We start from the raw sequence: 25,891 nt of genomic DNA, 5'->3' as shown, positions 1-25,891 counted from the left end.
CGGTTCAAATTCAAATTAACGTGTAACGCAAAGCAGTTACGTCATTTCAGTTCGTAATAGAAAAATAACCAGCTTGCGGATCGATATCGATAACTCGCTACCGCGCTGCGGTCACACTGAGCCCACCATTTTTTAAATTAGCGTCATTAATTTGTTATATTCCGTGGTTTTCTTGTTTTGCTTGTTAAATAAAAGGTGAGTTCCCTCTTAATTGACTAGTTTCCCTTTGTCAGTCCATATCTGTTTATTTAGATGTCCAGCGGAAACGAGGATCCCACCTCGGTGGCTGTGGCGCTGCGTGTGCGTCCGCTGGTGCAGTCGGAGGTGGACCGCGGCTGCCGGATTGCCGTAGAGCGTACCTCGCCTGGAGCACCGCAAGTAATAGTAAACCGGACCGAGACGTTCACATTCAACCATGTTTTCGACGTGGACGCCACACAGAGAGAGATCTACGAGAGCTGCGTGCTGGCCAAACAGAGGAAATTGCTGCAAGGCTACAACGTTACAATCCTCGCCTATGGCCAGACAGGTTCTGGCAAAACCTTCACCATGGGCACAAGCTACAACGGGGTGATGGACGAGAGCGCGGGTGTAATTCCGCGCGCTGTTGATGACATTTTCCGAGAGATAGCCGAGCTGCAGGAGGAGTACAGTTTCAGCGTCACCTGTTCCTTTGTGGAATTGTACCAGGAGCAGTTCTTTGATCTTTTCTCACCGGGCAAGATCACGGTTGACATTAAGGAGGTCAACAAGCGTGTGGTGATGCCTGGCCTGACCGAGCTCGCAGTGAAGTCCGCCCAGGAGGTGACGGATTATTTGATGCGCGGATCTTCCGGCCGAGCAGTGGCTGCCACGGCCATGAATGAGACCTCCTCGCGGTCGCATGCCATATTTACGCTCACCCTGGTAGCCACCAAGAAGGATAGCACGTATGTTCGCACTCTAGTATATTCCATCTGATTACTAATGCTTTCCTCACCAGGAAATCGGTGACCACCTCCAAGTTTAATCTGGTAGATCTCGCGGGCTCGGAGCGCTGCTCGAAGACTCTGGCCAGCGGGGATCGATTCAAGGAGGGCGTAAATATCAACAAGGGCCTGCTGGCACTTGGCAATGTGATAAATGCCTTGGGATGTAAGTATTGCTCTTGTCTCTTCCTCAAGACCTTCTCAAAACCCATACAACCTTTCATTCTTTTAGCTGCGAATGCTCCTGGCTACATACCCTACCGACAGTCTAAACTGACGAGACTGCTCCAGGACTCGCTCGGCGGTAACTCCATTACCTTGATGATTGCCTGCGTCAGTCCGGCGGACTATAATACGGCGGAGACGGTGAGCACGTTGCGCTACGCTGACCGTGCTCTACAAATAAAGAACAAGCCAGTGGTTAATCAAGATCCACATGCGGCCGAGGTTAACATGTTAAAGGATATAATTCAAAAACTGCGCGTCCAACTTTTGGGCGGCGGCAAGATGAGCTCCTCCATCACAAGCGCCGTAGGAGCCGCCGGCCTAGATGCCCTTTCTGTTGGCGAACCATTGGATAGATCCGAAAATCAACGATTGCAAGAGCAGGTGCGCAGTCTGCAGGAGCGCAACAGGAAACTACAGCAGGAACTTCACCAGTCTCTGGTGGATCTTACAGAGAAGGAGATGAGAGCCCACATTGCCGAACAGGCGCACGACACACTCCGCGCCCACGTTCTCCAGCTAAAAGACAAGCTAGAGCAGCAGGAACAGCAGGCGGGCTCCGCTGATGGCGACGACCGGCTGCGGGAGATAAGTCAGCTGGTGGATATGGTGGAGGATCAGCTGCAGCGCACGCAAGACGAGCTGGACTCGCATGGCCAGGAGACTCGGCACCAACTCAGCAGCAATGGGCACGACCACAGCTCGAGTGGCAACGGCGGCGATGAGGCACACGAGATGTTGCAATTGCAGTCCGAAGAGTACACCGACAAGCAGTTGAACTTCGCCAGCGAGCTGAGGAACATCAACCGTCAGCTGGATCTCAAGCAGGAGCTGCACGTGCGCATCATGCGCAACTTCAACAAGTTGGAGGCAACGGATGAGGATTTAAAGCTGCGTCAGTGCAACCAGAAGATCGAAGACCTAGAGGAGGAGCGTCGCAGCCTCTTGGACCAGCTTCGTAATATTAAGAGCAAGGATTCTTCCGCTAAAATTGCCGAGGAGCGGCGAAAGCGGCTGCAGACCCTCGAGCAGGAGATTTCCGATCTGCGCCGCAAAGTCGTCACTCAGGCTAATATGCTAAAGATGCGCGAAAAGGAGCGCGAGAAAATCAAGAATCTAAGCGACGAAATCAAGATAATGAAAGAGTCAAAAGTCAAGCTGATCCGGACCATGCGCGGTGAGTCGGAGAAGTTCCGCCAGCTGAGGATGGTGCACCAGAAGGAGGTGACACAGCTGAAGAGCAAGGATCGTAAGATGCAGTCGGAAATGGTGCGCCAACAGACGCTACATGCCAAGCAGCGGCAGGTGCTCAAACGCAAGTGCGAGGAGGCGATGGCTGCCAACAAGCGCCTGAAGGACGCCTTGGACCGCCAGGCCTCAGCTCAGGCGCAGCGCCAGAAGTCAGCCAAGGAGCACGGAGCAGCCGGCGGTGCCAGCGCAAAGCCTGATTCCTGGGTGGATCGCGAGCTAGAGATCATACTTTCCCTAGTGGATGCTGAGCACAGTTTGGAGCAGCTGATGGAAGACCGGGCCGAAGTTAACAAGCACTATCATCTGATGGAGAAGCAGACGAGCACGAATTCCGCGGACGCCCAAGTGCAGGCCAAGCTGCTGGCCAGCCTGGAAGAGGAGCTCGAGATGCGTAATGCACAGATCTCAGACCTGCAGCAGAAGGTGTGCCAAAGCGACCTGGACAGTCGAATTCGAGCCTTGTCGGAGGGTGTCCACAGCATAGCCGAGTCGCGATCGGTGAGCAAACAACTGCTCAAGACCCTGGTGCAGCAGCGCAGGCACCAGGCGCTCAGCTCGAACGAGCAACGTACGGCACTGGACGACGTTCGGGCCCAACTCCTGGAGGCCCAGCAGCTGCACGAGGCAGTGAGCAACCGCCTTAAGCTGGCCGAAGCGCAACACGAGGAACAGATGCTCAGCCAGCAGCGTTCTTACGAGGAGAAGGTGGCAGTTCTCCTGAGAGCGCCTCAGCTGGAAAATCTGCCGGGAAACACGTCCAAGTCAAAGGCGGCCCCAAAGGTCCCCGTCGCAGATCTCGATGCCACCGTCTATATGAGCGATATGAACGACAGTCAAGAAATGGTCGACAGCGACGATCCGGACTGGCTGCCAGAGAAAAAAACGAAAAACAAGTCGGTGAGTGTTGATTCAGTTTTAGCTTTCAAAGTTAAAGAATCATTAATGATCATTTTTTATCATACAGCTGCGATCCCAAAACAGCCATACATCGACCTCAATCACAGAACCGGGGGGAGGAGTGGGGCAGGGTGCGCCACAGCTCAATGGCACTGAAGTAAGCAACGGATCTATCTCTTCCCTCAACTTTACGGCGGCCCACGAGGATGGAAAGGTTACCAGGTGTAAATGCCGCACCAAGTGCAACGGCAAGCGCTGCGGCTGCTTTCTGGGCAGCAAGGTGTGCTCCGAGAACTGTTTTTGTAAGGGTCATTGCATGAATCCCTTCAATTTGAACCAAGAGCCGCCTGAGAAGCGCGGTGACACGGACGGAGAGCAGCCCCAAAAGGAGAATTCCGACGCATTCATCTCGGCAGAGCAGCAGTTGGCCAATGTAGTGGCCTCGCCAAAGCGATCTCACGACCACGAATCCAGCACACCGTTGAGCGATGTGAACAATGCAGAGCCAGATGGCCTTAGCGGCCCAAAGCTTGTCAGGTAGGCTCAAATCTAAATTGCTGATCTTCCTTTTCCATTATTTAAAGTATCGCTTTTATTTTTCAGAATGTCGGAACTGTCCTTCGCCACACCCAAGCGAAAATTCTTTTAAATTCTTAACTGGTTTCTAGGCATTTGATTTTTCTGTTAACGATCGAATATAATGGTAACCGAATTACAAATTAATTATTGAAGCGTTACCAAAAAAATGAGATAGCTGGAAATGAGTAAAAGTGTAAAATGAATTGCCGTTAATGACGTACTGCTTACTATCTTGGAGTGATCTTGAAGCATTTTTACACTTATTTGTTATATATAGTCATCATCATCGTTCATGTTTCGTATATTTACATACCACTTTATTTAATAAGATTGTAACAGTTGATAATACAAATTTATATACATACATATATTTTATAGCAAATGATTAATTGTACTCGAAAACATTATTTTAAAGTAAAAAGGGTCTTTTTAAATATTGACCGGGCCCAACAATAAATATATGATTAAAAAATGAGCCTAAAATATTTTATTTAGTTGGGCCGCATACAATTCTTTAAACGATAATCAAGACTTATTGATGAATTTTCGAAAAAATTAATCATTTAACGTATCCTTCTAGCGGGAAAATATTATATATTAAAACATGCATTATTAGTTTTATTTTTATAGGAGAAATAAACATACATTTTTGCCAACAAAAGTTTAAAATTTTACCCTGAAAAGTACGAATTAAAATAGCCACCCTGCACTGATGCAGTGTGACCAGATGTGGCCGCTTGAATAAGACGCCTCCTGCCGTACCGGTACTAGTAAGCGGCGGCCACATCGGCCAAACCATATAAACAATTTTACAATTTTGCAATCCGAAAATTCGAAAATACTAATGTTAGTGTCAACATATTAAATTAAAACCACAACTAGTGGAAACAGCCTATGTGGCAACCAAACCCAGATAATTGTTCTTTTTAAAATAGGCATAGTCCTGATCGGAAGCGGTTGTTCGGCTCCAACGTGCGAAATAAAAACCGCCCAGATTAGAGGAAAAAAAAAATGCAATGAGTTTAAATATAAACCAATTTAGTGCGTGTGCTGAGGATCCTTGACTTTCAGCCGTATGTTTGAGTTGAGATTTTAAATTTGCCGAGTCTGCCTACGTTTCCGGTTATGATTTTTTAGAGCGCTCATACATTTTGGTTTCCCGGCGGCAGTTGTCATTTGCCGGCGATGAAGCCCACCCAAGGCGGAGGTAGTGCTGGCTCCAAAATGTCCGAGCCCATTGAGTACGTTACGCTGATTAGCGACGATTCCGATGGCGAACCCTCGCCCAAGCGGAACGCAACTGCTCCTGCTGCTTCTACTGTTCCCTCGGCCCCATCCCAGAAACAGAAGCTGCCGGATGATGACTCCAACGACGCACCTGCCACCAGTTCCGCTGCGGACGAGCGGCGCACCAGCAGACGGAACAGGCCCAAGGTAGATTACAGCAACAGGCCCAGTGGCAGTGGAGAAGCCGCATCCGTCGGAGAGAAGTCCACCTCGGGATCTTCTTCATCGTCTAACAACACCCAGCAGGGAGACCGGAGTCGAAGTCAAAACCAAGCGCAAGGTCGGAGATCGGAGGCAAGCGCAACATCTGTTTCGGGACAAGCCACAGGAAACCCACGACCGACACAGAATGGAGATGCTCGGGAACGAGACGTGGGCACACCCACCGTTCTTTCCGGCCAGGAGGGCGCCGTCTTTCAGTCCCGTCTGCCCTTCAGCAAGATGACACCCAACGAGGAGGCCTGCTTCCCGGACATCAGTCGATCGGGCATTTTGGGCCACCGAGTGTTCCTTAACATACGCAACAGTCTGCTTCACATGTGGGTGGATAATCCCAAGGTGCAGCTGAGCTTCGATAATGCACTGAAATCGCTTCCGCCTCCCTTTGACAGCGAACCCGGTCTGGTCAGGCGTGTTCACTCGTTTCTGGAGCGTCACGGCTTCATAAACTTTGGAATCTTCAAACGACATCGTCCGATTCCCACAAAAAAACTGGGAAAAGTGATCGTAATTGGTGCGGGGATCTCCGGCTTGGCCGTGGCCCAGCAATTACAGCAGTTCGGCATGGATGTGATTGTTTTGGAGGCGCGAGATCGAGTCGGCGGACGCATTGCCACCTTCCGCAAGAACAGCTACATCGCCGATCTTGGGGCCATGGTGGTGACCGGCGTCTATGGAAACCCTATGACCATTCTGAGCAAGCAGATCGGCATGGACTTGGTGCCCATACAGCAGACGTGCCCGCTTTATGGGCCTGATGGCAAGCCGGTGCCCAAGGAGAAGGACGATGTCATCGAGCTGGAATTCAACCGACTCCTGGAGTCGGCCAGCTACCTCTCACACCGTCTGGACTTTAACTATGCCGGAAACTGTCCGGTGTCGTTGGGTGACGCTCTCGAATGGATTATCAGCATGCAGGAGATGCAGGTAATGCACAAGCGGGCGCTGCACATGCAGGAGATTATAGCCGCGCAAACGAAGATCATTGAGCACCGGCAGCGCATCAAAACCGTTAAGCAAACCATAGACACACTTCGAAGTGAGCATGCCACGCTAGTGAAGCAGCGAACGCCCAAAGGTGTGGAGAGTGATCTAAGCTACGCGCGCCAGGAGTTCAGCATACGCAACACCCAATACAAACTAGATGAAGCCGTCAAACTGTTTTGCCAGCTTCGCGACGAGGACAAGCAGTTGGAGACGAAGCTCCACGAGATGGAGCAGAACAGACCAAGGTAAGGTTTATTTCTTCAAGGCTTCTTTTCCATTTTAATTAAGAATTTTTTTCATAAGCCTTTACTTTTGAAATGAAATCATTAGCTATAAGATTCGATACGACCATTTAATATGAAATGTACTTTTAGCGATGTGTACCTCTCCTCTCGTGACCGACTCATCTTGGATTGGCACTTTGCCAACCTGGAGTTTGCCAATGCCACAAGACTGAACAACTTGTCGCTGAAGCACTGGGACCAGGACGACGACTTCGAGTTCATCGGTCATCACACCACCGTTCGGAATGGGTATTCTTGTGTGCCAGTGGCTCTCACCGAGAACCTCGATATTCGCGTCAATAGCGCGGTCAAGGAGATCAAATACGGTACCAATGGCGTGGAAGTGGTGGCCGAGAACCTGAAGACCTCCAACTCACTGATGACATACAAAGCCGATCTGGCGGTGTGTACCCTCACGCTGGGAGTTCTGAAAGTGGCCGTAGCCCATGAGGAGTCGCAGCAGAGTAATACGGTCAAGTTTGATCCTCCGTTGCCTGACTGGAAGCAGCAGGCCATACGTAGGCTTGGATTCGGGAACCTTAATAAGGTGGTACTCTGCTTTGATCGCATCTTCTGGGATCCCAATGCGAATCTCTTTGGCCATGTGGGCAGTACCACCTCCAGTCGGGGTAAGTGCACGGATAGAATTGCAATTAATAAGGCATTTCAAAGAATTTATAAAGAAAGTCATATATGATACTTATATCTACGTTGAACCTTTAGTTAGTTCTGTATAATAATCTATTACTTTCTTAGGAGAAATGTTCCTTTTCTGGAGCATTAGCTCATCGCCAGTTCTGTTAGCTTTGGTCGCTGGCATGGCCGCTAACCTTGTGGAAAGCGTGACGGACGACATAATCATTGGTCGATGCATGTCGGTGCTGAAGAATATCTTCGGAAATACCTCAGTCCCACAGCCGAAGGAAACTGTGGTTACACGCTGGCGCAGCGATCCCTGGGCTCGTGGTTCCTATAGCTATGTCTCTGTTGGATCCTCCGGCAGCGATTATGACCTACTGGCGGCACCAGTTATTCCGCCATCCAGTAAGGAAGCGGAGGGTCTTCCCCGCCTCTTTTTCGCTGGAGAGCATACAATACGGAATTACCCGGCCACCGTGCACGGAGCCTACTTGAGCGGGCTACGTGAAGCTGGACGCATTGCAGACTATTATTTGGGCTATCCAGAAGGCACACCGCCGGATATTGGCTATTCGGTGGCCGAGGCGGCCAACCTGGTGAACGTCGGTAACGTTGTTAAGCTACGCGACCTCTCGCCGAATCTCTCTGACTCGCCGTCATCGAAGAAGTCGGAAGAGAACTCAAACTCAAACACTGCCGACTCCTCGGAGCTACAGTAAATCATGTATTTAGTTAATTATGTTTCGGTCCTTTGACTGGGCCTTGTCGATTGTATATATCTAAGACTATTCCACCGTATTTTAAGCTACAATTCAAACGTTTTATTACCTTTAAATTACAAATTGTACAAATTGAGAGAGACGATATAAGCAATAACATCGAACATAGCATGAAGGAAGTTTTCCAATGTTTTTTTTAAAAGCCTTATTGGTTTCTAGATCCCTTAATTTATGTAACTCAATTTCCTCTATTGGCAAAAAAAATGGTTTCTTTAAATCTATACCCTTGCATTGTATTATAATATTAGTCAGAACCATGCTTGATCAGTATCAACAGCCGATTGTATCTAAACATGTCCGACAGAAAAAAATTGTACCAAATTTTTCAAAATTTTGTAATGGGTTACATTTTTAAAATTGTCAAAAATTGTCACCATTTTTAATATTTTATTTTGATTAAGCAGATTTTACCAAATTTTATACTGGGTTACATTGTTAAAATTGACAACATTTTTAATATTTTAAAATTTTAAATAGAATAAGCGAATTTTACCAAATTTTTCAACATTTTATAAGGGGGGTTACATTGTTAAAATAGTAAAAAATTTACAAAATTTTTAATATTTTAAAATTTTAAATAGAATAAGCAGATTTTATCAAATTTTTCAACGTTTTATAAGGAGGTTTGTTAAAATTGGCAACATTTTTAATATTTTAAAATTTTTAATTGAGTAAGTAGATTTATTACCTTTATAAAAATCACAGAAATGATTAGATTATATTATAAATTAATGCATTTTTGACTATCATATATATATAATATATATATATATATGATAACGTAACATATATATATATGATAACATAACATATATATATATATAACATATATATATATGATGGCTTTTCTCTGCAAGGGTATAGAAATTTCGGTTTACCGAAGTTGGCTTCCTTTCTTGTTGATTTTAAATTTGTGAAGGTTTACCTAATATTATGTCCCTTGTCTCTCGTCTTATGTGTTTGTCAATAGTTGGAAAATCAATGCTATTTAATTGTAATTATCTGTACAAGATAAATAAATGCATTATGTAATTGTCCTTGCTTGTACTAATATATTTAAATATTAAAAATGTTTTGTAGATAATATATTAATTTGCAACTGTTTAAAACGAGCATTTAAAGTTAATTTACCTAAACTTAAATGTAAGTTCTTTTTTTCAGGAAACAAACTCCCTAGAGGATCATAAGAGACAGAGCATTTTTCAACGCTTTTGTGGGAACAACAAATGAAATCTAACTATTTTATTGTTATTAAATAAAATGTATAAGTAGAAAATATGTATGTTTTTTCAAGTTATTTTTGTATACCCATAAGGGTATTATACTTTGACGAGATGCAATGAAGAAGCAATTTTTTAAATACATACATATATTCTTGATCAGCATTAAATTATTCTCTGCAAGGAAATGCAACTCCGACTTCTAAAGTTAGTTTCCGTTTTATTGAAAACCATTTAGGCTCTTTGAAACTCTTAATTATTTTTAAAAATAATTATCATCATACAAGTGTATATTAAGGACATTTTTAAAAAACAAGTTTAGAAAACCTAATTGAATTTGAATGAATTATCTCGAATTTCTCTGCCTGAGTGAAAAATCATCATACCCCTCGACCAGGTGGTATCGAAAAGCGAAACTATATTTTGTTTTGGGTCTGTCGGGCAGTTGGGCAATCGTGGAGCGCCACTTCTTTCGAAATGGTGTCGGTTCAACGACCTCCAAACGCTCACATTCAATGCTGTCACTTTAGACATTTTTGGTTCAGCTACATTTAGGCAATTTTAAAAGTATTTCTAAAATAATTGTTTACTATAAATAAAAAATCTATCAGAGCCCGAATTTCGTGATCTTGAGCTTCGTTAATATCTGTGCTTTGGCACTATGGATTACAAAAACAAATTATTTATTTAGATTTTTAAATTTATTTCCTTCAACATATTTATATATATTTTTTTTTAAACCTAGCCAAAATTTCTGACATCACTGAGTCGCTCTCAATGGCAATGAAAGCTAAACCTTAACCGACGAAAGCTTGTAGCACCTCCACTCAATGGCCTTGGGAGAAAAGCTCGCGTCTAGGAGGGAATTGCACTCGACTGAGTCGATCGGTTCTCATCATTAGAACGGGTTAGATCGGGGTTGGGGTTGGCGAGCTTTTATTTGCCGTGCATGCACAACGCTGGTCAAGTTCAATGGCCGATATGTTAGAAAGCTTCAGAAATTGGTAAAGCAAAAGTTAAAGTTGTTTTTTTATTTTTCTCCCCCTCCCCCAATCGCATGCTTTTCTAACTACCTGCGTAGGTATGTATGGCATGCACATACGGAAGGTCTATTCGCAGTGGCCTTGAGTGGGTCAACGACCGAAACTACTCGCAACACGGCAACTGACGTTGGATTTGAAAATAGAACACAATACACAATGGATGAAGAAGTGCACTATCATTTTTGTCCAAATACTCTGGATTGAGGGCTTATTAACTGGTTTTTCACAAACTTTCAACTTATCAAATTAACTTATTGTAAATATTGGCATATTCAAACTGCGCAACTGATAGTTGTTCTTATTTCTATGTCTATTTGTAATAATTGTAAATAATTGTATTTAGGTTGTCTTTTATTTAATTTTAAAATGTTCTATTTTGGAAATTATTATTATTAGTTCAATGATATGTGAATGATATGAACTCAAACGAAACCTTTGGGGAAATCCCGGACTAAAATTGTTCTTCCCCTAAATGATGTATGCTGTCATTTCTCTTAAAATAAATCAGATAGATTTCTATTTGAACTTACATAATGGTTAATTATCCTTTTTTCTTTAAGATATTCTTGAAATTAATTATGTTATATGGTACATGTTTGTTAATTTAATGGGTCCTTCTGATAAAGTTCCATTTATTAATATTTTGATAAAATATAAATAGATGTTCAAATTTTTTTTAGCTTTTATTGCAAATCTGTTGTATATCATAAAATATAAGAGACACATAATTTATCAGCGATCCTAACGACAACCCTTTAAAAAATGCGCCATAAAAACTTTTAATAACGAGAAATTTTGTTTCCAGCTACATCTATACATTGGTATAAAAATTAAAAAAAACTGCCTTTTTTATGCTTTCTAAGATGGCTAGATCGACTCGGCTGTTGATGCTGATCAAGAATATATATGATTTAGGTGGTCGGAAATGACTCCTTCACAAAATTATAAGCTTCTGAATACCCTGCAAGGGTATAAAAATAAATATTTGCATAAATATATTACGTTCAATTGTAGATCAGTTCTTCCTGAGCTTGCAGGATAACCCTTTCTTTCACCTGGCCACGTGGTCTCCGGGGGTTTTATCGCCACCCACAACGATGCAGCGGAACTATCCACAAGCTTTTCCATCTACAAACTATAAAAGCGGGGAACATTAGCTGTTGCGCTTCAGTCGGAAAGATAGATTCATCGGCGATACAATACATCACAACCAGTTCGAGCAATGAGTAAAGAGAGCGAGCTTTCGAGTGCCGTGACGAGCGCTCTATTGGAGCTCTACCAGCGCCACCATGAGCCCATAGACTCGCAGCCGATGGCGGGAGTGGGTGAGAATGCCTACGGACAGGTCCTTCGCGTCAGTTGGCCCACTGTTTCCAAAGCGGCCAGTCTAGTGGTCAAGATGGCACCCAAGAACGAAGCAAGGAGGTCCCACATGCACGTGGTGGACTACTATGCCCGTGAGGTCTTCATGTACCAGGAGGTATTTCCCATCTTCAGGAACCTATCAGCATTCACTGTGACGCCCGCACTCAAGGCCAATGGCATGAAGGCTCCCGATGAGTTCCTCATCTTTGAGGATCTATCTGAGAGTGGCTTCCGGCCCAACTCGCGCAGCTTGATGCCCACCTATGATATTGTGATTTGCTCTCTGACGGCTCTAGCGGAGCTCCACGCCTGCTCCTTCATCCTACAGAAAAGGGATCCAGAAAAGTTCAGAGAACTGGTAGCATCCGTGAAAAAGGATAACCTCTTTACACCCAATATCGAGGAGGTTACAATTGAATTTGGAAAAGCACAGCTAAGAAGGGCACGAAATATTTTAGATGACACGGATGGAGACCATGCCGAAGTTGGTGCTATGCGAGAGGTCCTGGAGCGATGTGAAAAGTATTTAAAGTCCTTGGCGCTCTACTGCGTAGATGGGAAATCACAGGCACCACATGCAGTCATCTGCCACGGCGATTTCTGGAATAATAATATCCTATACAGACATGAGGTAAGGAGTCCTTTGAGATTCTTACTGCTCTCATATCTTATCCAACTTATTTTCTCATCCACAGCCCCTTGGTCGACCTGTAGAAGCCAAGCTCATTGACTTTCAGATGTCCCGATATGCACCTCCAGTTCTTGATATAGTCCATTACCTTTTTGCCTGTACGGAGAAACAATTGCGCGATGAACACTTTCCTGCTTTTATGAATGCGTACTACGACACCTTGGACCAAAGATTAGCCTCTCGTGATCTTCGTCTGGAGGAGATATATCCACGCAGCGTCTTCAACCGACAATTGCAACTCTTTGGAGTTTACGGCTTAATAATGGGTGCCTTTTCACTTCCTTTCTTCATTTCCAATGCGAACGAGGTCCTTGATATCGATACAGTTTCTGAAGCAATCCAGGATCTCTCGGACTCTTCGGACGAATCCAAGTACAAGGATCTAATTGAGGAATATGATATGCTTAATGAGCGTACATTGCCCATTTTTAGGCGCCGTATACTCGGGATAGTCAAGGATTTAATCAAATATGAGATGACAGAGCCGCTTTTTGAAATGGATTCCTAGGCCGTAGAGCTACAGTATTATGCAATCCAAAAATAAAAAACATTTCCTATAAAGATATAGTGGTCATCAGGGAAGCGACAGAAATCGGTGAGGATTTTAGGTCTTGACATTTGAGGTCAGGCAATAGTTAGTTGATGTTGTTTTATATTTATTCAGGAAACTCTAAGATTCTGAGAAAATCACAACTTAAATTTAAAAATCTGCATAACAAAAAGAATGCCAACTTAAAACTCTGCACTTGGATTTTTGCGTAACTAAAGTAAACTAATAATATATACAGTGCCTTAAGTGTTATTAGATGATTACTGTTCCAAAAGTGAAACACAATTTGATTGTTTGCATGGGGTTGGATATATGATCTTAACTTATAAAACCTATAAAATAATTGTGAAATTTGAACTTTTACTAAAAGAATGATTCAAGCAGAAATATGATTTCTTCAAAATTAATGAGTGTTGTTAGTACTAATGGTATATTATTTAGTACCATTCTAGATTCCAAATATGATATTTGATGCGCGGCTATAGCTAGATATTTGTATATAGCTATTTACATGGCATTGCATTATGCAGAGTCCGCAAATAGACCGTATATCTTACTTTTAAGGCCTACCATAGTTCAATAATATGTGTCTTTGCACTAAAAACTAAGCTTTCGCGTGTCTGTCATCTGTTTTCATATATAGTAATAAAAATAACAACTCATTGAGTTTATTGCAGCGATACGTGGGGCTTGTCCTAATGTCCAGCACTTGGATACACATTCATTCGAGAGGAATCTGCTCTGATGTGATATAATGGCATCTATTGCATGACCTCACGGAAACGCTTCTGCCGTTCCAGACTCTCCACCTCGGCCCAACAGTTGCGCATGTTCCGGAATAGCTGGATATTGCAATTCAATTTGTTTGAATTCATTTTTAATTTAAATGAAAAATAGTTCAATCTCACCTCATCTATCCAGTTGTGCTCAGCCAGCAGATCGTTCAGTATTTCCGTTGATGTCTTGCCCGGAAACTGTTGCTGCTGCTCGGTGACCCTTTGGGAGCAGTTGATAAACAAGTTGAACTTCTCGTGCGCAATCTTGTGGAAGAGATCGGCACGTGCGGCACAAATCCGGCACAAGACAATGTCCTGCAAAAATGAAATTAAGTACATTTTTCATATATTATATATGTTTTGAATAATAATATATACTCGTTCTAAATGATAGTTAATATATAATTTGTTTAATAACTATACCTTTTCGTAGACTATGCGTGGATCGACGGGTATTGTCTGCATGGTATTTGGATTATATGGCTCTCCGAAAAGCAGAAAACGCACTGCTATTCCAGGCTGGTGACAGCCAGCACAGTTCTTCTGCGTCAGATTGTTTCGCTCCCACTCGGAGAACACATGGCACTTGGGCCAGGTCTCGATGGAGGAGATGGTGCTCCTTGTCCATGGAGTTATGGCCAAAAGCTTGCGCTTACAATTCTCCATTATAGTGTCAACCACGCGCACGCTTCCCAAAAAGTAGTCGTCTAAAAGAAGCGAATATTATATTATTTAAATTATTAAATAATTATATTTACTGTCTTACCTTTTTCCCGCGTTATTTCCGAAAAGAAGCTCGGATCGAGCGCCTGAGAGATCATGGTTTGAATATAGATCTCAAAGTTGTCCCGATAGGAGAGATAGTCCTCCATAATCTTCTCTATAAACTGCTCGGTATCATCGGCAAGCAACTCGGACCGCATAAACTCCACAATGGTTTCGGTGTGGGAATGCAGCTGCATGCGCACCGGTGCCTTGAGGTAGAGTTTCTTCGTTTCGAGGTTCCACGAGGCGTACTGGTTGGGAATTGTTTTGATTTTTGATTAACGAATATATTAATGTTTAATGGTTGAATTGAACAAACCTTGGACATGTTGCGATAAAAGGTCTTTCCATTTTGGCGGAAGGGCTCGTACTTCTGCAAAATGCACTTGGAGTCCACCTGCCAAATGGTGGGCCAGTCGTTCACCAAGTCCGATCGCAAGACTATAAAGTCGCCCGTCTATATAAAGATGTATGTATTTTAAGCTCGAATGATTGTATAAATAATCGCTTCAAAAACTATTCTTTTTAAAAAAAGAGATAGGTATTGAATCAAACCTAATTTAAAACTTACTTTAAAATTCTCCGTGGTGGCAGCTGTGCCCGAGGATGCACTGGCATAGCCCACATCCGTCACTCCTGAGAGATTCTGCTGGGGATTGTAGCCGGAGTCGTTGCTGCCACCGGCCAATTGCTGCACCTGGTGCTGCTGGTGTTGCTGTTGCTGGTTCACCTGCATTTGCTGCAATTGTTGCTGTTGCTGATGGTGTTGCTGCTGCTGCTGTTGTTGTTGTGGTTGCTGTTGTTGCTGATGCTGTAGCTGCTCGTACGTATTCTTGCGCGGCGTACCCTTTAAGCGGCGAGCAGCCAACTTTCTCTTCCCATAGCCCTTGCCGGCATCATCGCTCTGCGTAAGAGGTTGGGAAGAGGTAAGGAAAGGAGGGATGGAAGCGAAGGTGAGGCTCAACACTTACGTCTTCCTCCTGCGGAGTCCACACAGGATCCGTGTCCGAGTCGGTGAACTCATCGGGCTCGCCAACGATGCCAGTTTCACCGGTGACAGAAGTGGAATTCAACAGCATGGCCGCGTGCATGCTGCTCTGGCTCTTGGCCTTCCGCGAGCACTGCTCGCGTCGCGGCGGCACACTCAAAGGGTCTGTGGAGGAGCACAAAAGTGTGGTTAGCAACAACATTGAACAGGAGGACACTGACACAGACAGGCATGGGTAGTCGGAACGGGGGGAGGGACCAGCCACAACAACAACGACAACGACGACAACCTGCAACACCATGTAATCCCACGAGCACCAACCAGCACCACCAGCACCTCGGATCGGAATGGGTTTCCGTCTTACTCAAGTACAAATAATAAAAATACACGGTTTATTTTGGGTTTTTGAAAATTAATAATATTTGTTCTCTCTCTTCTCTTTCTTGATTCTTCATCATCTCAAAAATACTTTTATACTTTTGTTCATGGGATTCTCCTTTATGTTTTTAGTTTGTTATTATTATTACTTTTTGTTTTTGTTTGCTCTTTTAACAATTTAAAAGTTTGCTTTTTTTCCTTTTTGTTTCTTGTTGTCATTATGGTTGATTTCTTTTTTTACATATACACACCGTCCAAGGGTCGTCGGAGTCGCTATAATGTCTCGGTCACTAGTGTCTGTCTGCTGTCTGTCCGTGTGGTGTGGGTGGTGGTGCTGCGTGGGTGGTGGGTGGCTGGTGGTGCCGGCTGCTGCTAGTGCTGCCACGGCCACAGCAGGTTTATAAAGTGATGAGGATTCGGCGCTGGTGCTGGCGTCGGCGTTGTCGCATTGGAATTCGTATTCGCATTCGCGCTGGCTGACGTGTTGTGATGGTGGTTGTTGTTGTTGTTGTAGTTGTTGCATGGCGTGGAAGTAGTAGCGATAGTAGTGGAGTGCTTATTGGAACTATGCTGTTGTTGGTCAAGTAACATACCTTGACCCGCTCCTCCGCCAGCTGCCAGTTGAGCGCAATGCTGTTGCACAAAATGCTGTCCGCTCATCGATTGCTGCTGCTGCGTCTGCTGCTGCTGAGCATATGGCCGGAAGGAGGTGGGATCCCCAGGCTGTTGGATCACCGACGACGACGATGATGAGGGTGACGACTCCGCTGCAGCGGCAGCAGCCACCATTTGGGCATGCGGTCGCTTCTTGGGAAGTATCTGCGTTTGCGAGAGTATTTTGATGCGATGTCCGTCGTGGTCGCCCACGAGCCCAGTCAGTCCATCGACCGCAGCCTGGCCAGCTTCCACTGTTGCCTGATTGTTCACCTGCGACGTGGTGGGCTCATCGTTCCCACTACCGGATCCTTTGCCTTTCCGTTTGTATGGCGCTCTCGGGTAATTTAACTTTCGGGAAGGCTTCACCACGGGAGGCGGATCGTCGTCCCGTTCACCCTGCAGAAACTTGAGATAGCTGTCCATAAACTGGGTCTTCTTCTCACCAATTTGCGTTCCCACGCTAACCGGCTTGGGCGCAGCAGGACTGTACGCTGAGGACGCTGAGGCGGCGGAGGCACTGGCTCCAGCTGGAGCGGCAGAAGCGTGTCCATTGTTGGCGGCATGCGAATTAGTTGGACAGCTCGGCGGCTCCGGCGACGGTGTCTTGTTCGGATTGCGTATGCCGAAATTAGTGTTGTTGGTGGAAGAGTTTGTGCCACGACCGTTGCTGGACACAGAGTTGGCGTAGCCCTGCTTGGGTGCCGCTGTGGTATCGGCCAAAAAGTCCAGCTCCTCCTCAATGTTCGGCACGATGACTTTGTTACTTGCCGCCGCTGCTGCCGCTGCCGCTGCAGCTGCCGTCGCCTCCTCCTCCTGGAGCTGCGCAGCCTCGGTCTTCTCCTGCCGCTGCTGTTGAGCCTGTTGCTGTTGCTGCTGCGTATAGGCCTGCTGGTGTTGTTGCTGCTGCGTGTAAGCTGCCTGCTGTTGCTGCTGCTGTTGTTGTTGCTGCTGCAGCGTCTGCTGCTGTTGTTGCTGCTGCTGTTGCATGCAGGCCGTGTACTGGGAGGCAATGGGCTGGGGAAAGGCTGGGTAATATTGCGCCAACTGGGTCAAGTGAGACTGGGCCTGCGACGATTGCAGGTGTGCCGGCTGCGGTAGATGCTGCTGCTGCTGCTGTTGCTGCTGCGCCGCCGCCGCTGCTGCCGCCGCCTGCTGTTGCTGCTGCTGATGTTGTTGCTGCTGCTGGCTCTGTTGCGGATATGTGGGTATATTTATGGTGGCCGCCGGCGATACGGACGCAGCATTATTCTCCGTCTTGAGGGGAGTATTCCATTTGCTGTTGAAGTCGTAGTACGTGTTCTGCTGCTGCTGCTGCTGGTTATGCTGTTGCTGCTGCTGTTGTTGTTGCTGCTGCTGCTGCTGCAGTTGATGGTGCTGCGGCTCCTGTGGACTGCGAACGCTGCCATAGTCACTGCTGCTGGGTATAAGCGTTTTCTTCGGCTGGCGCTTGCGCGGCGTCTTCGCTGGCTTTGGCGGCGGCTTCACCTCCTCCTGCAAGGCAAGTAGCGAAAGAAAATGGCGATTAGAATACTCGGCACCATCTCGGAGGATCATCCTCGGAATATAGCACATTATAGCTGGGACATTGTGACATAGGGACATTAGGAACGGTTTTGGAAGACATATACACACTGGCTGCTGCTGCTCCCGGAGCATTTTTCTGTGACCGATTCGGTGCTTGTGTGTTTACCCTCTCACTGAACATGGGAATCATACCATTATTACAACATAACGTCACAGTTTCAAAGTGTTGCCAACAGGACTTTAATTAGAGAGTTAATTAGCAGTATTTGAAGCAGTAAGAAGTTGTTGTTTGTTAGATTAAACATAGAATAATTCCAGTAAAGCATACAACGCAACAAATGGCCAAAAAGGAAAAGCTTCCACCAAAAATACAAAAAAAAAGTCATGCATATGCATGCATAAATATATTAACATAACGGATAACATAAACTACATAGCTCAGAGGACCTGCACCAGAACCAAATTTTCAAATTTAAAATCAGTCTAATATTTCTACTGTATCGATAACGAACACGATATTTAATGTACATTTAGAACGATATTTGAACGTAGCAATAAACCAATAATATATTCTTCTTTATATATATATATATAGAATCGGAAGAGACAAATCAATTTAGATTAATATTTATTTATTTCTCAATACCTAAAAAATGTTCTTTCTTGTTCTTAATGGGTTTAAATATTTAACATCAAATACCTTCTACCTGGTCCTAAATCTAATTTGTTAAAGGACTTTACATGAAGCTGTAAAAGGCTCTACATAGATTTGGTTCAAGTAATATAAGTTTCTGAAGCTTGGCAGAGGATTAGCTTGTTAGGAAATATAGAACAATAAATAAACCAACGCAAATAAGAAAATAAAAAACATAAAATTAAATAAATAGGAACGGAAATAAAACAAAATGAGATATACAAACCTTTGGCACTACTTGAATCTGTGACGCTAAGTTGCCCGACGCCGCCGGCGACATGATCATGTTGGCCACCACGTGCTGACGCCGCCCCCCGGCTGCCTGGGATTGGCTCTGGTCCTGCAGTTGTTGCTGCAGATGCTCCCCTGCATCGACCTGCAGTCCCGCGGGATAGAACGTCTGCTTGATCTCCAAACCGGGCGGCAGGTTGAACACCAGATTCTCGCCTCCGGTGTCAACTGTGGATGCCGCCTCGCTGGCGTAGTCGAGATGGCGTTGCTCCTGCTTCACCACCTGCAACTGCAGCACGTTCTTGATGTCTTCTTGCCCCGCTCCTCCTCCTCCCTCTTCTAGCTTTGTCCAGCATATATTCTGCTGCTGCTGTTGTTGTTGCAGGGTGCTTTGTATCACAGATGAGTAGGCCACAGTGGTGGGCGTCGTGGCAGCAGCAGCAGTGGCAGACGAGCCAGCGCCTGCCTCTGAGCGCCTTTGCACCGGGGACGCCGTCTTATAGACAATCACCTGAGCCTGCGGTGTACTGACCACGTCCACGGCATGTAAATTCGTGATGGGCGATCCGTCAGCGGAGCTCAATGCCGGACTGGCATACTGCGCTGGATAGGATCCGGCCGGAACTGGCACTGCCAATGGCACTGGACTACCGCCGGCACTCTGATGCTCGATAATTGTCGCATGAAATGGCTGGCCATCCTTGCGTGTCACCTTGAGCTTTCGGCCATCGATCGTGTAATATGTGTCCGTCTCCGGCTCTGTTTCAGCGATCTCCTGCTGCAGCTGCTGCTGCTGGAGCTGCTGATGTTGTTGCTGCTGCTGCTGTTGCAATTGGATCAGGTAAATCGAGTCGTTGTAGGCTTTTAATTGCTTTTCCTGCTTAATCTGCTACACAGCGCCACCATACATGGATTGAATCGGAATCGGAAAGTGTTTGTTTTGGGTTTGGTTCGACAAGAGAGAGGCTAAGACATAGTCCTAAGTTTAAATGGTTTGATTTGGGTTGATTTTTGGGGAGATGTTAGTATGCGATAGATGCAATAGATACTAATGGTTGTAGGTGCTTCCCCAGAAGCTGCTGATTCATCGAAGGGAAGAGTCGAACGAAAGACTAGGCTACTGCTACTGCAAGTTCTACTCACCACTTTGTCGGCCACTAGATTGAGCTGCTGCTGCTGTGCTTGCTGCTGCTGTTGTTGCGCTTGCTGCTGCTGCTGTTGCGCCTGCTGTTGTTGCTGCTGTGCCTGCTGCTGCTGCATGGCCAGGAAAGTGTTCGATATCATGTTCGGCGTATTCCAGGTGAGCGATGTCGACGTTAGCGCCACCGTTGTCGGCGAAGGCGATGCGCCGCTTGAGGAGGAGTTCTCCCCATAATAATTAGAGGCCACATTGTTGACCACAGCAGCAGCGGCTGCCGATACCGCCGCCTGATTCTGGAACGAGCTGAGTTGCTTGTCCAGTGAACTGGGCAGCTGCAGCTGGCGGTGCGGCGTACTGACCGCGGATGAGGCGTAATGGGCGGGCTTCGGCTGAACGCTGGCCGCCGCTGCATGATGATAGATCTGCTGGAATACTGGATTATAGCTGCCGATTGGCGACGGAGGCACAAAGCTACCGCCACTGGCAGCCGCCGCATTAAAGCTGGCGATGCTGGCGGCGGTTATGGTGGCCAAATGCGGATGCTGGAAGTCCTCGGCTGCTCCGCCGGAGCTGCCAGCGCTGGCGGGCACGATGCGGTTGTAGGCGTACGACCAGGGGCTCGAGTTGGGATCCATGGCTTATATTGGATGCTTCTACTGCTGCTGCACTGGCTGCTAACTGAAAGGGAAATATGTTATTATTAGTGGTCAGAAAACAATTAGGTTCTTGAATAATTTGTTCTATTCTATTTACTCAGGTTCTTAAAGAAGAGTTTAACGATTTATTTTAAAGGATAATTATTTGTTCTTATTGTTATTAAGTATTTTACATCATTAATCAACTGTGCTACATTTAAATTAATGTTTAATTTTTGTAAAAATGTACTATTAAAATTCCGGCTTTTAACTTTTTAAGTAACATTTTTTAATATATAAAATTATAATATAATTATTATATTATTATAATTGTTAATGTTTTTCTTCTAGCAAAAGTTTATAATTATCATAAAAATCCTCGCTAGGCTGAATTTTATTTATTTTAGACATATTTAGAAGGGAATTCTCTTCCCTTTCTTTCATTTTTTCGCACTCATTGTTTCCCCCTACTTTTTTTTGTATCCCTTTTGGCCACGATGCGCTTGGTTCCCCCTTCGAAATTTTTGGCGTCTGTATTTTGTGCCTTGGCGCTCCGGCTGGAAATCGACCCGCCTTGAACCAGCTCCTGCGTCTGAGGGTTAATTGCGTTGTTGCAATACGGCACCGAGGACTTTATTTTTACGGGGGAAGCACTTTGGCACCAATTTATGCCTGTTTTCGTAATGTTTTTCTGGCTAGGGACATTTTTTCCGTATTTTCCGCCTGTACATATACATATGTATCCATACACACAAACTGTCGTACACACACACAAACGCACACACTCGCGCGCACACACGGGTGTACATGCGTGCGTGTTGGGAAGATAGTCACTAACTTTTAGTTGTTACAGATTCGGAACTGCTGTTGGGCTGCTTGGGTCCAGCATTCTCTTCACATCGGATTGCACACACGCTCCAATGCACTAGCGGATTTTAAGTTTAATTTCGAGCGCAACGTTTTTTTAGTTTCGGTGCATAACTTTTTTGTGGATGAAACAATCTCCAAAATGGCCGCTCTGCTGCCAGTGAAAAATGAACCACTGGCTCAGGTGAATAATGCCAACGGGAACTAGTTCGTTGGTTCGCGCTGCGAGTGTTTATTGTTTGTATTGCCGTCTTTGTGATTTGCCCTCCGTTGGTGTTTGAAAAAGTATAGTTGTTCCTGTGTATCTCGCTAACCAGGTGAGTAAAGCTGGGTTTTTTAAACATTTACTGAATAATTCGGAGGCTGACAAGTGAATAAATTCACATTTCACGTGTTCTGCGCCATTTTCGCAAGTGTTGCACAATACCGTTTGTATCGCGACTGACGATTTAGGCATTTAGTCCCGATAAATTGTAAATTTTATAATTACAATTTGATTTGTTTATTCAAGGCACATTTTATTTTAAATAAACAAACTATTCGCTCTGACAAACGCGCTGCTGTTACCACTTCACTCGCGTCTTAGCCAACACTGGCCGTAGAACTAGTTTTTTTAAGCACCCCAGTGGTCAATTTGATGCAATTATGTGTAATAATGAATTGTTCATTAAAATTTATGGATTAATAAAAAGAGTTTACTAATATGGTAATTATAGATATTACTTGAAGAAATGTTAGAAACATCGATGTATTGAGCATCGAAATTGTTTGCTTAGCGAGTTTTCCTATGTTTTCATTGGTGTCGATGTTAAGCGATGTTAGCCCAAATGTAAGATTGTTAATTTGTTAAAATCAAAAACTTAAATAAAGATATATATCCATATATATTAAAATTTAACGTTGTTATTACTGTAAATAATTTGAACAAAATGATATAACATAAATATACTTATAATATACATTGTCAAAAAACAAAAAAATAGTAATAATAAAATTGAAATGATAGGAAATTGTGTTGTTTCAAATTTGTATTCATAAATAAACTAGTAGAAAGAATCAGTTTTTATTATTTTTACAAAGTCAACAATAAATTATAGATAAACAATTTTTAAGTACATACCATCTTTTGCTGTAGTCAGTTAGTCGGTGCAACTTATGGGTAGTGTTATTTATAAAACAAATTTTGTTTTATTTAAATACTAATGTTATACTTATATTTTAAAGATTTTTGTTATAATTTTTAAATAGTTTTACGAAATTTTTTTAGATAACATTTATTTAACAATACAAATCTATTCGCTCGGCGTGAAACGATGATTTGGCATGTTATCCAACACTATAAAACCGGATCCAGTTCGATAACCTGCTGTTTTATTGTTGGTTCACGTACTAATGACAGTCATTTTACGTATTCATTGCTAAAGAAAACTGAAAAAAATACATTTTAGCAAGTCCAAGTTTCCGGTTAGTCATCCGCCCAAACTGATCTTCATTTAGAGCTAACCAAATCAAACGAGAGGTGCGTATTGGCACGGAGTCTGCAACGGAGAGCAAACAGCTTGCAACTGCTGCCCACAGCCCTGCGTACGTGTAAATTGGAGTGAGACGCCCACTAAATTGCTATCACAACACACTTTGCAGAGCACATCGACATGGACTTCGGAGACGATTTCGCTGCCAAGGAGGAGGTGGATCCCGCGGCAGAGTTCCTGGCGCGCGAACAGTCCGCCCTCGGTGATCTCGAGGCAGAGATAACGGGTGGATCCGCATCTGGATCCGCTGCAGCTGTCACCACAGAGGATGGCGGCCTCGGTGAGCTGCTGGGTGGTGGCGCTAGCAGCACTAGCACAGGCGATGTGCTAGGAAACGATCTATTGTCCGCCGGTGGCGCCGGCCTGGAATCATCCACAGGCAGCTTCGAGGTCATTGGCGGCGAGTCCAATGAACCAGTGGGCATATCGGGACCACCTCCGTCGCGGGAAGAGCCGGAGAAAATTCGCAAGTGGCGCGAGGAGCAGAAACAACGACTGGAGGAGAAGGATCTCGAGGAGGAGCGGAAAAAGGAGGAGCTCAGACAGCAGTCCAAAAAGGAGCTAGACGATTGGCTGCGCCAGATCGGCGAGTCCATATCAAAGACGAAGCTGTCGTCGCGCAACGCCGAGAAGCAAGCAGCCACGCTGGAGAACGGCAGCATCGAACCGGGCACTGAATGGGAGCGCATAGCCAAGCTCTGCGACTTCAATCCCAAGGTTAACAAGGCGGGCAAGGATGTCTCCCGTATGCGCTCCATCTACCTGCACCTCAAGCAGAATCCCATACAGGTGCAGAAGAGCACCTAAACGGGCGGAGGGATCGCCTCTAGTTTTAATTACGTACTCGCCTAACCACACATTGAGTTGAATATGAAAATTATTATTGAAAGTATTCGCTGTATATTCCAATTTATGATACATAAAATATTATTATTGCTGCTGAAAGAATCCGCTGCGGTCATCGTTTTGTCTAATACAATGCAATAAAGAACGTGCACACAGTTGTCCTGCTTTCCTTGACTATCAGAAATACCCTCACCCATCACATAACAAAAACTGGACACTAAAAAGTTAGGAAAAAGAACAAAATGAAATGAATAAAACTCAGAAAATGTAATAATATCTTGTATCTTTGTTTTACGACTTTTTTGTATAACTCGGCTTCTTTCAAATTGCAGTTTTTATTGTTTTCTTATAGTAAAAACTTGTAATTCATATATTTTCAAATTGTATATATTTCCAAGTTATTTACGCATTCAAACGATTTTCTGACACACATCTTTATAAAACTGGTTTTATTCCATTATTAGCCTTATCGTTAATAAATATACGTACTAACAAATCTAAAGTGTTTTTTTTTTTCTTATAACTGAGTTGATATTAGTACATAGTATGCATGGAATATTATCAATGCAACTTGGAAGGAAAATATTGGCTAACAAAAATACATTGCTTGTAATAGAATTGCTTCATTCATTCATAAACCTTATCAATATTTATTTTAGTATGTCTGTAGAAGAGTCCAACCTTCAAAATGTCATTGCCCCTGAATCGGAAGCGCCTGAGAGCCATAAGCGAAATAACTACCTGCATTGGGATGATTACTTCATGGCCACCTCAATACTCTCAGCGAAGCGCAGCAAGGATCCCGTCACTCAGGTTGGGGCCTGCATCGTGGACTCGCAAAATAGGATCGTGGCTATTGGCTATAATGGATTTCCCCGTAACTGCAGCGACGATGAGTTCCCATGGTCTAAAGCAAAGAAGAGCAGTGATGATTATGATCCGCTGGAGGACAAGACGATGTATGTGGTCCATGCGGAGGCCAACGCTATACTCAACAGCAATGGAGCTAGTTTGACTGGAACCCGTCTCTATACCACACTATTTCCATGCAATGAATGCACCAAGCTCATCATACAGGTAATTATCAGATCTCTGTGGTTGTCTTATTTATTTATATTCATTTATGTTTTTGCAGTCAGGCATAGCACAGATTCTTTATTTGTCCGATAAATATGCAGAAAAGCCCAAATACAGGGCTTCCAAGCGGATGCTGGACGCAGTGGGTGTGGAGTACAAAAAACACCAACCTCGACAGAATGAGATAATAATTGACTTTGACAACTTCCTGCAGGAAGATCCTAACTCTTCACTTGGACTTAATGATCTCCAACTGTGATGTGTCAACAGCGATGAAATTAGACAATTATTTTTATTAATTTGTAATTATGTGAATTAATATAAAAATGACAATCGTGGACACATTTTTGAAAGGTCAGACAGATGTACATATACATATAAAGAAAATGTTTTACCAAAAATATTCAGTCTTATCTTTCCTAATATGTAATAATAAAAAATAATAATAGAAAAATTGTCCCTCGGATTACTTTAAAATAAATAGTAATGACTTTGTTAAAGCATTCATTTTTGTACCCTTGCAAGGCATTTTAATTTTAGTAAAAAGCGTCCTGCGCATTGAAGCCATATTTATTTTTGATCAGCACCAACAGCTATACAGACTTCGGCTTTCCGACGATACCTTTCCTGCCTTTTTCACTTTTCTTATATTTTATCCTGTTTAAATAATTGTTTTGTGTGCAGTAATTCATAATTGCAAAAGCAAAGAGTGTCAGGTTAGTCTCTATGGCATGCAGTGGTGTTCATTTAAATAATTGCTAATTGCTAACTAAAAAAACCATTTGAATTAAAATCA

General features: G+C 44.2%; 6 protein-coding genes across 17 annotated transcripts; 5 read left to right on the top strand and 1 right to left on the bottom strand.

The window, feature by feature from the left end:
- The first annotated feature begins 55 nt into the window (after positions 1–55).
- Klp3A (kinesin-like protein 3A) lies at positions 56–4,395 on the top strand. The gene is made up of 6 exons (XM_020945733.2): positions 56–195; positions 253–929; positions 983–1,134; positions 1,201–3,341; positions 3,409–3,878; positions 3,945–4,395. The coding sequence occupies exons 2-6, from the start codon at positions 253–255 to the stop codon at positions 3,988–3,990; spliced, it is 3,486 nt and encodes a 1,161-aa protein (XP_020801392.2). The 5' UTR covers positions 56–195; the 3' UTR covers positions 3,991–4,395.
- Positions 4,396–4,674: 279 nt separating this feature from the next.
- Su(var)3-3 (lysine-specific histone demethylase Su(var)3-3) lies at positions 4,675–9,391 on the top strand. 2 transcript variants are annotated; one of them, XM_086834282.1, is made up of 3 exons: positions 4,675–6,658; positions 6,788–7,326; positions 7,454–9,391. In XM_086834282.1, the coding sequence occupies exons 1-3, from the start codon at positions 5,106–5,108 to the stop codon at positions 8,053–8,055; spliced, it is 2,694 nt and encodes an 897-aa protein (XP_086690408.1). In that variant the 5' UTR covers positions 4,675–5,105; the 3' UTR covers positions 8,056–9,391. The 2 variants fall into 2 exon arrangements, with proteins under 2 accessions (XP_086690408.1, XP_086690407.1); XM_086834281.1 differs by lacking the exons at positions 6,788–7,326; positions 7,454–9,391 and having other exon boundaries at positions 4,690–4,993; positions 5,058–6,677.
- A 2,151-nt stretch (positions 9,392–11,542) lies between these two features.
- LOC110178577 (uncharacterized) lies at positions 11,543–13,664 on the top strand. The gene is made up of 2 exons (XM_020945755.2): positions 11,543–12,374; positions 12,439–13,664. The coding sequence occupies exons 1-2, from the start codon at positions 11,601–11,603 to the stop codon at positions 12,940–12,942; spliced, it is 1,278 nt and encodes a 425-aa protein (XP_020801414.2). The 5' UTR covers positions 11,543–11,600; the 3' UTR covers positions 12,943–13,664.
- Positions 13,070–21,839, bottom strand: LOC110178576 (uncharacterized). Of its 9 annotated transcripts, none has more exons than XM_020945748.2 (11): positions 21,612–21,839; positions 20,141–20,816; positions 18,993–19,886; positions 16,485–18,039; positions 15,497–15,678; positions 15,097–15,429; positions 14,845–14,982; positions 14,527–14,776; positions 14,184–14,467; positions 13,893–14,075; positions 13,070–13,826 (listed from the first exon to the last, which is right to left on the bottom strand). In XM_020945748.2, exons 2-11 carry the CDS (start codon positions 20,771–20,773, stop codon positions 13,746–13,748), a joined length of 4,533 nt encoding a protein of 1,510 aa, XP_020801407.2. In that variant the 5' UTR covers positions 20,774–20,816; positions 21,612–21,839; the 3' UTR covers positions 13,070–13,745. The 9 variants fall into 9 exon arrangements, with proteins under 9 accessions (XP_020801407.2, XP_020801409.2, XP_020801411.2 ...); XM_020945750.2 differs by having other exon boundaries at positions 18,993–19,883; XM_020945752.2 differs by having other exon boundaries at positions 18,993–19,820.
- On the top strand, positions 21,818–25,549 carry LOC110178579 (putative deoxycytidylate deaminase). Of its 2 annotated transcripts, none has more exons than XM_020945758.2 (3): positions 21,818–21,957; positions 24,678–25,095; positions 25,154–25,549. In XM_020945758.2, the coding sequence occupies exons 2-3, from the start codon at positions 24,679–24,681 to the stop codon at positions 25,352–25,354; spliced, it is 618 nt and encodes a 205-aa protein (XP_020801417.1). In that variant the 5' UTR covers positions 21,818–21,957; position 24,678; the 3' UTR covers positions 25,355–25,549. The 2 variants fall into 2 exon arrangements, with proteins under 2 accessions (XP_020801417.1, XP_020801418.1); XM_020945759.2 differs by having other exon boundaries at positions 21,836–21,957; positions 25,158–25,549.
- Clc (clathrin light chain) lies at positions 22,908–24,289 on the top strand. 2 transcript variants are annotated; one of them, XM_020945756.2, is made up of 2 exons: positions 22,908–23,159; positions 23,282–24,289. In XM_020945756.2, the coding sequence occupies exon 2, from the start codon at positions 23,293–23,295 to the stop codon at positions 23,977–23,979; it is 687 nt and encodes a 228-aa protein (XP_020801415.1). In that variant the 5' UTR covers positions 22,908–23,159; positions 23,282–23,292; the 3' UTR covers positions 23,980–24,289. The 2 variants fall into 2 exon arrangements, with proteins under 2 accessions (XP_020801415.1, XP_020801416.1); XM_020945757.2 differs by having other exon boundaries at positions 22,973–23,224.
- Positions 25,550–25,891: the final 342 nt, after the last annotated feature.

This window comes from Drosophila serrata, unplaced genomic scaffold (assembly GCF_035046125.1).
Source record: "Drosophila serrata isolate PLE 108 unplaced genomic scaffold, ASM3504612v1 contig_272, whole genome shotgun sequence".
Taxonomy (NCBI): Eukaryota; Metazoa; Arthropoda; class Insecta; order Diptera; family Drosophilidae; genus Drosophila; species Drosophila serrata.
Note: the sequence above shows the minus strand (reverse complement) of the source record. Positions and strands in the feature narration are given on the sequence as shown.

Bases quoted from the DNA above. Each gene is read 5' to 3' on its own strand.
- LOC110178579 (XM_020945758.2), top strand. From the start codon at position 24,679: ATGTCTGTAGAAGAGTCCAACCTTCAAAATGTCATTGCCCCTGAATCG. The intron at 25,096-25,153 runs GTAATTATCAGA...ATGTTTTTGCAG, and splicing joins GCACCAAGCTCATCATACAG to TCAGGCATAGCACAGATTCT.
- Clc (XM_020945756.2), top strand. From the start codon at position 23,293: ATGGACTTCGGAGACGATTTCGCTGCCAAGGAGGAGGTGGATCCCGCG.
- Klp3A (XM_020945733.2), top strand. From the start codon at position 253: ATGTCCAGCGGAAACGAGGATCCCACCTCGGTGGCTGTGGCGCTGCGT. The intron at 930-982 runs GTATGTTCGCAC...TTTCCTCACCAG, and splicing joins GCCACCAAGAAGGATAGCAC to GAAATCGGTGACCACCTCCA. The intron at 3,342-3,408 runs GTGAGTGTTGAT...TTTATCATACAG, and splicing joins AAAAAACGAAAAACAAGTCG to CTGCGATCCCAAAACAGCCA.
- LOC110178576 (XM_020945748.2), bottom strand. From the start codon at position 20,773: ATGGATCCCAACTCGAGCCCCTGGTCGTACGCCTACAACCGCATCGTG. The intron at 14,076-14,183 runs GTATAGTTATTA...TCATTTTTGCAG, and splicing joins CACGCATAGTCTACGAAAAG to GACATTGTCTTGTGCCGGAT. The intron at 13,827-13,892 runs GTGAGATTGAAC...TGCAATATCCAG, and splicing joins AGCACAACTGGATAGATGAG to CTATTCCGGAACATGCGCAA.
- LOC110178577 (XM_020945755.2), top strand. From the start codon at position 11,601: ATGAGTAAAGAGAGCGAGCTTTCGAGTGCCGTGACGAGCGCTCTATTG. The intron at 12,375-12,438 runs GTAAGGAGTCCT...TCTCATCCACAG, and splicing joins ATATCCTATACAGACATGAG to CCCCTTGGTCGACCTGTAGA.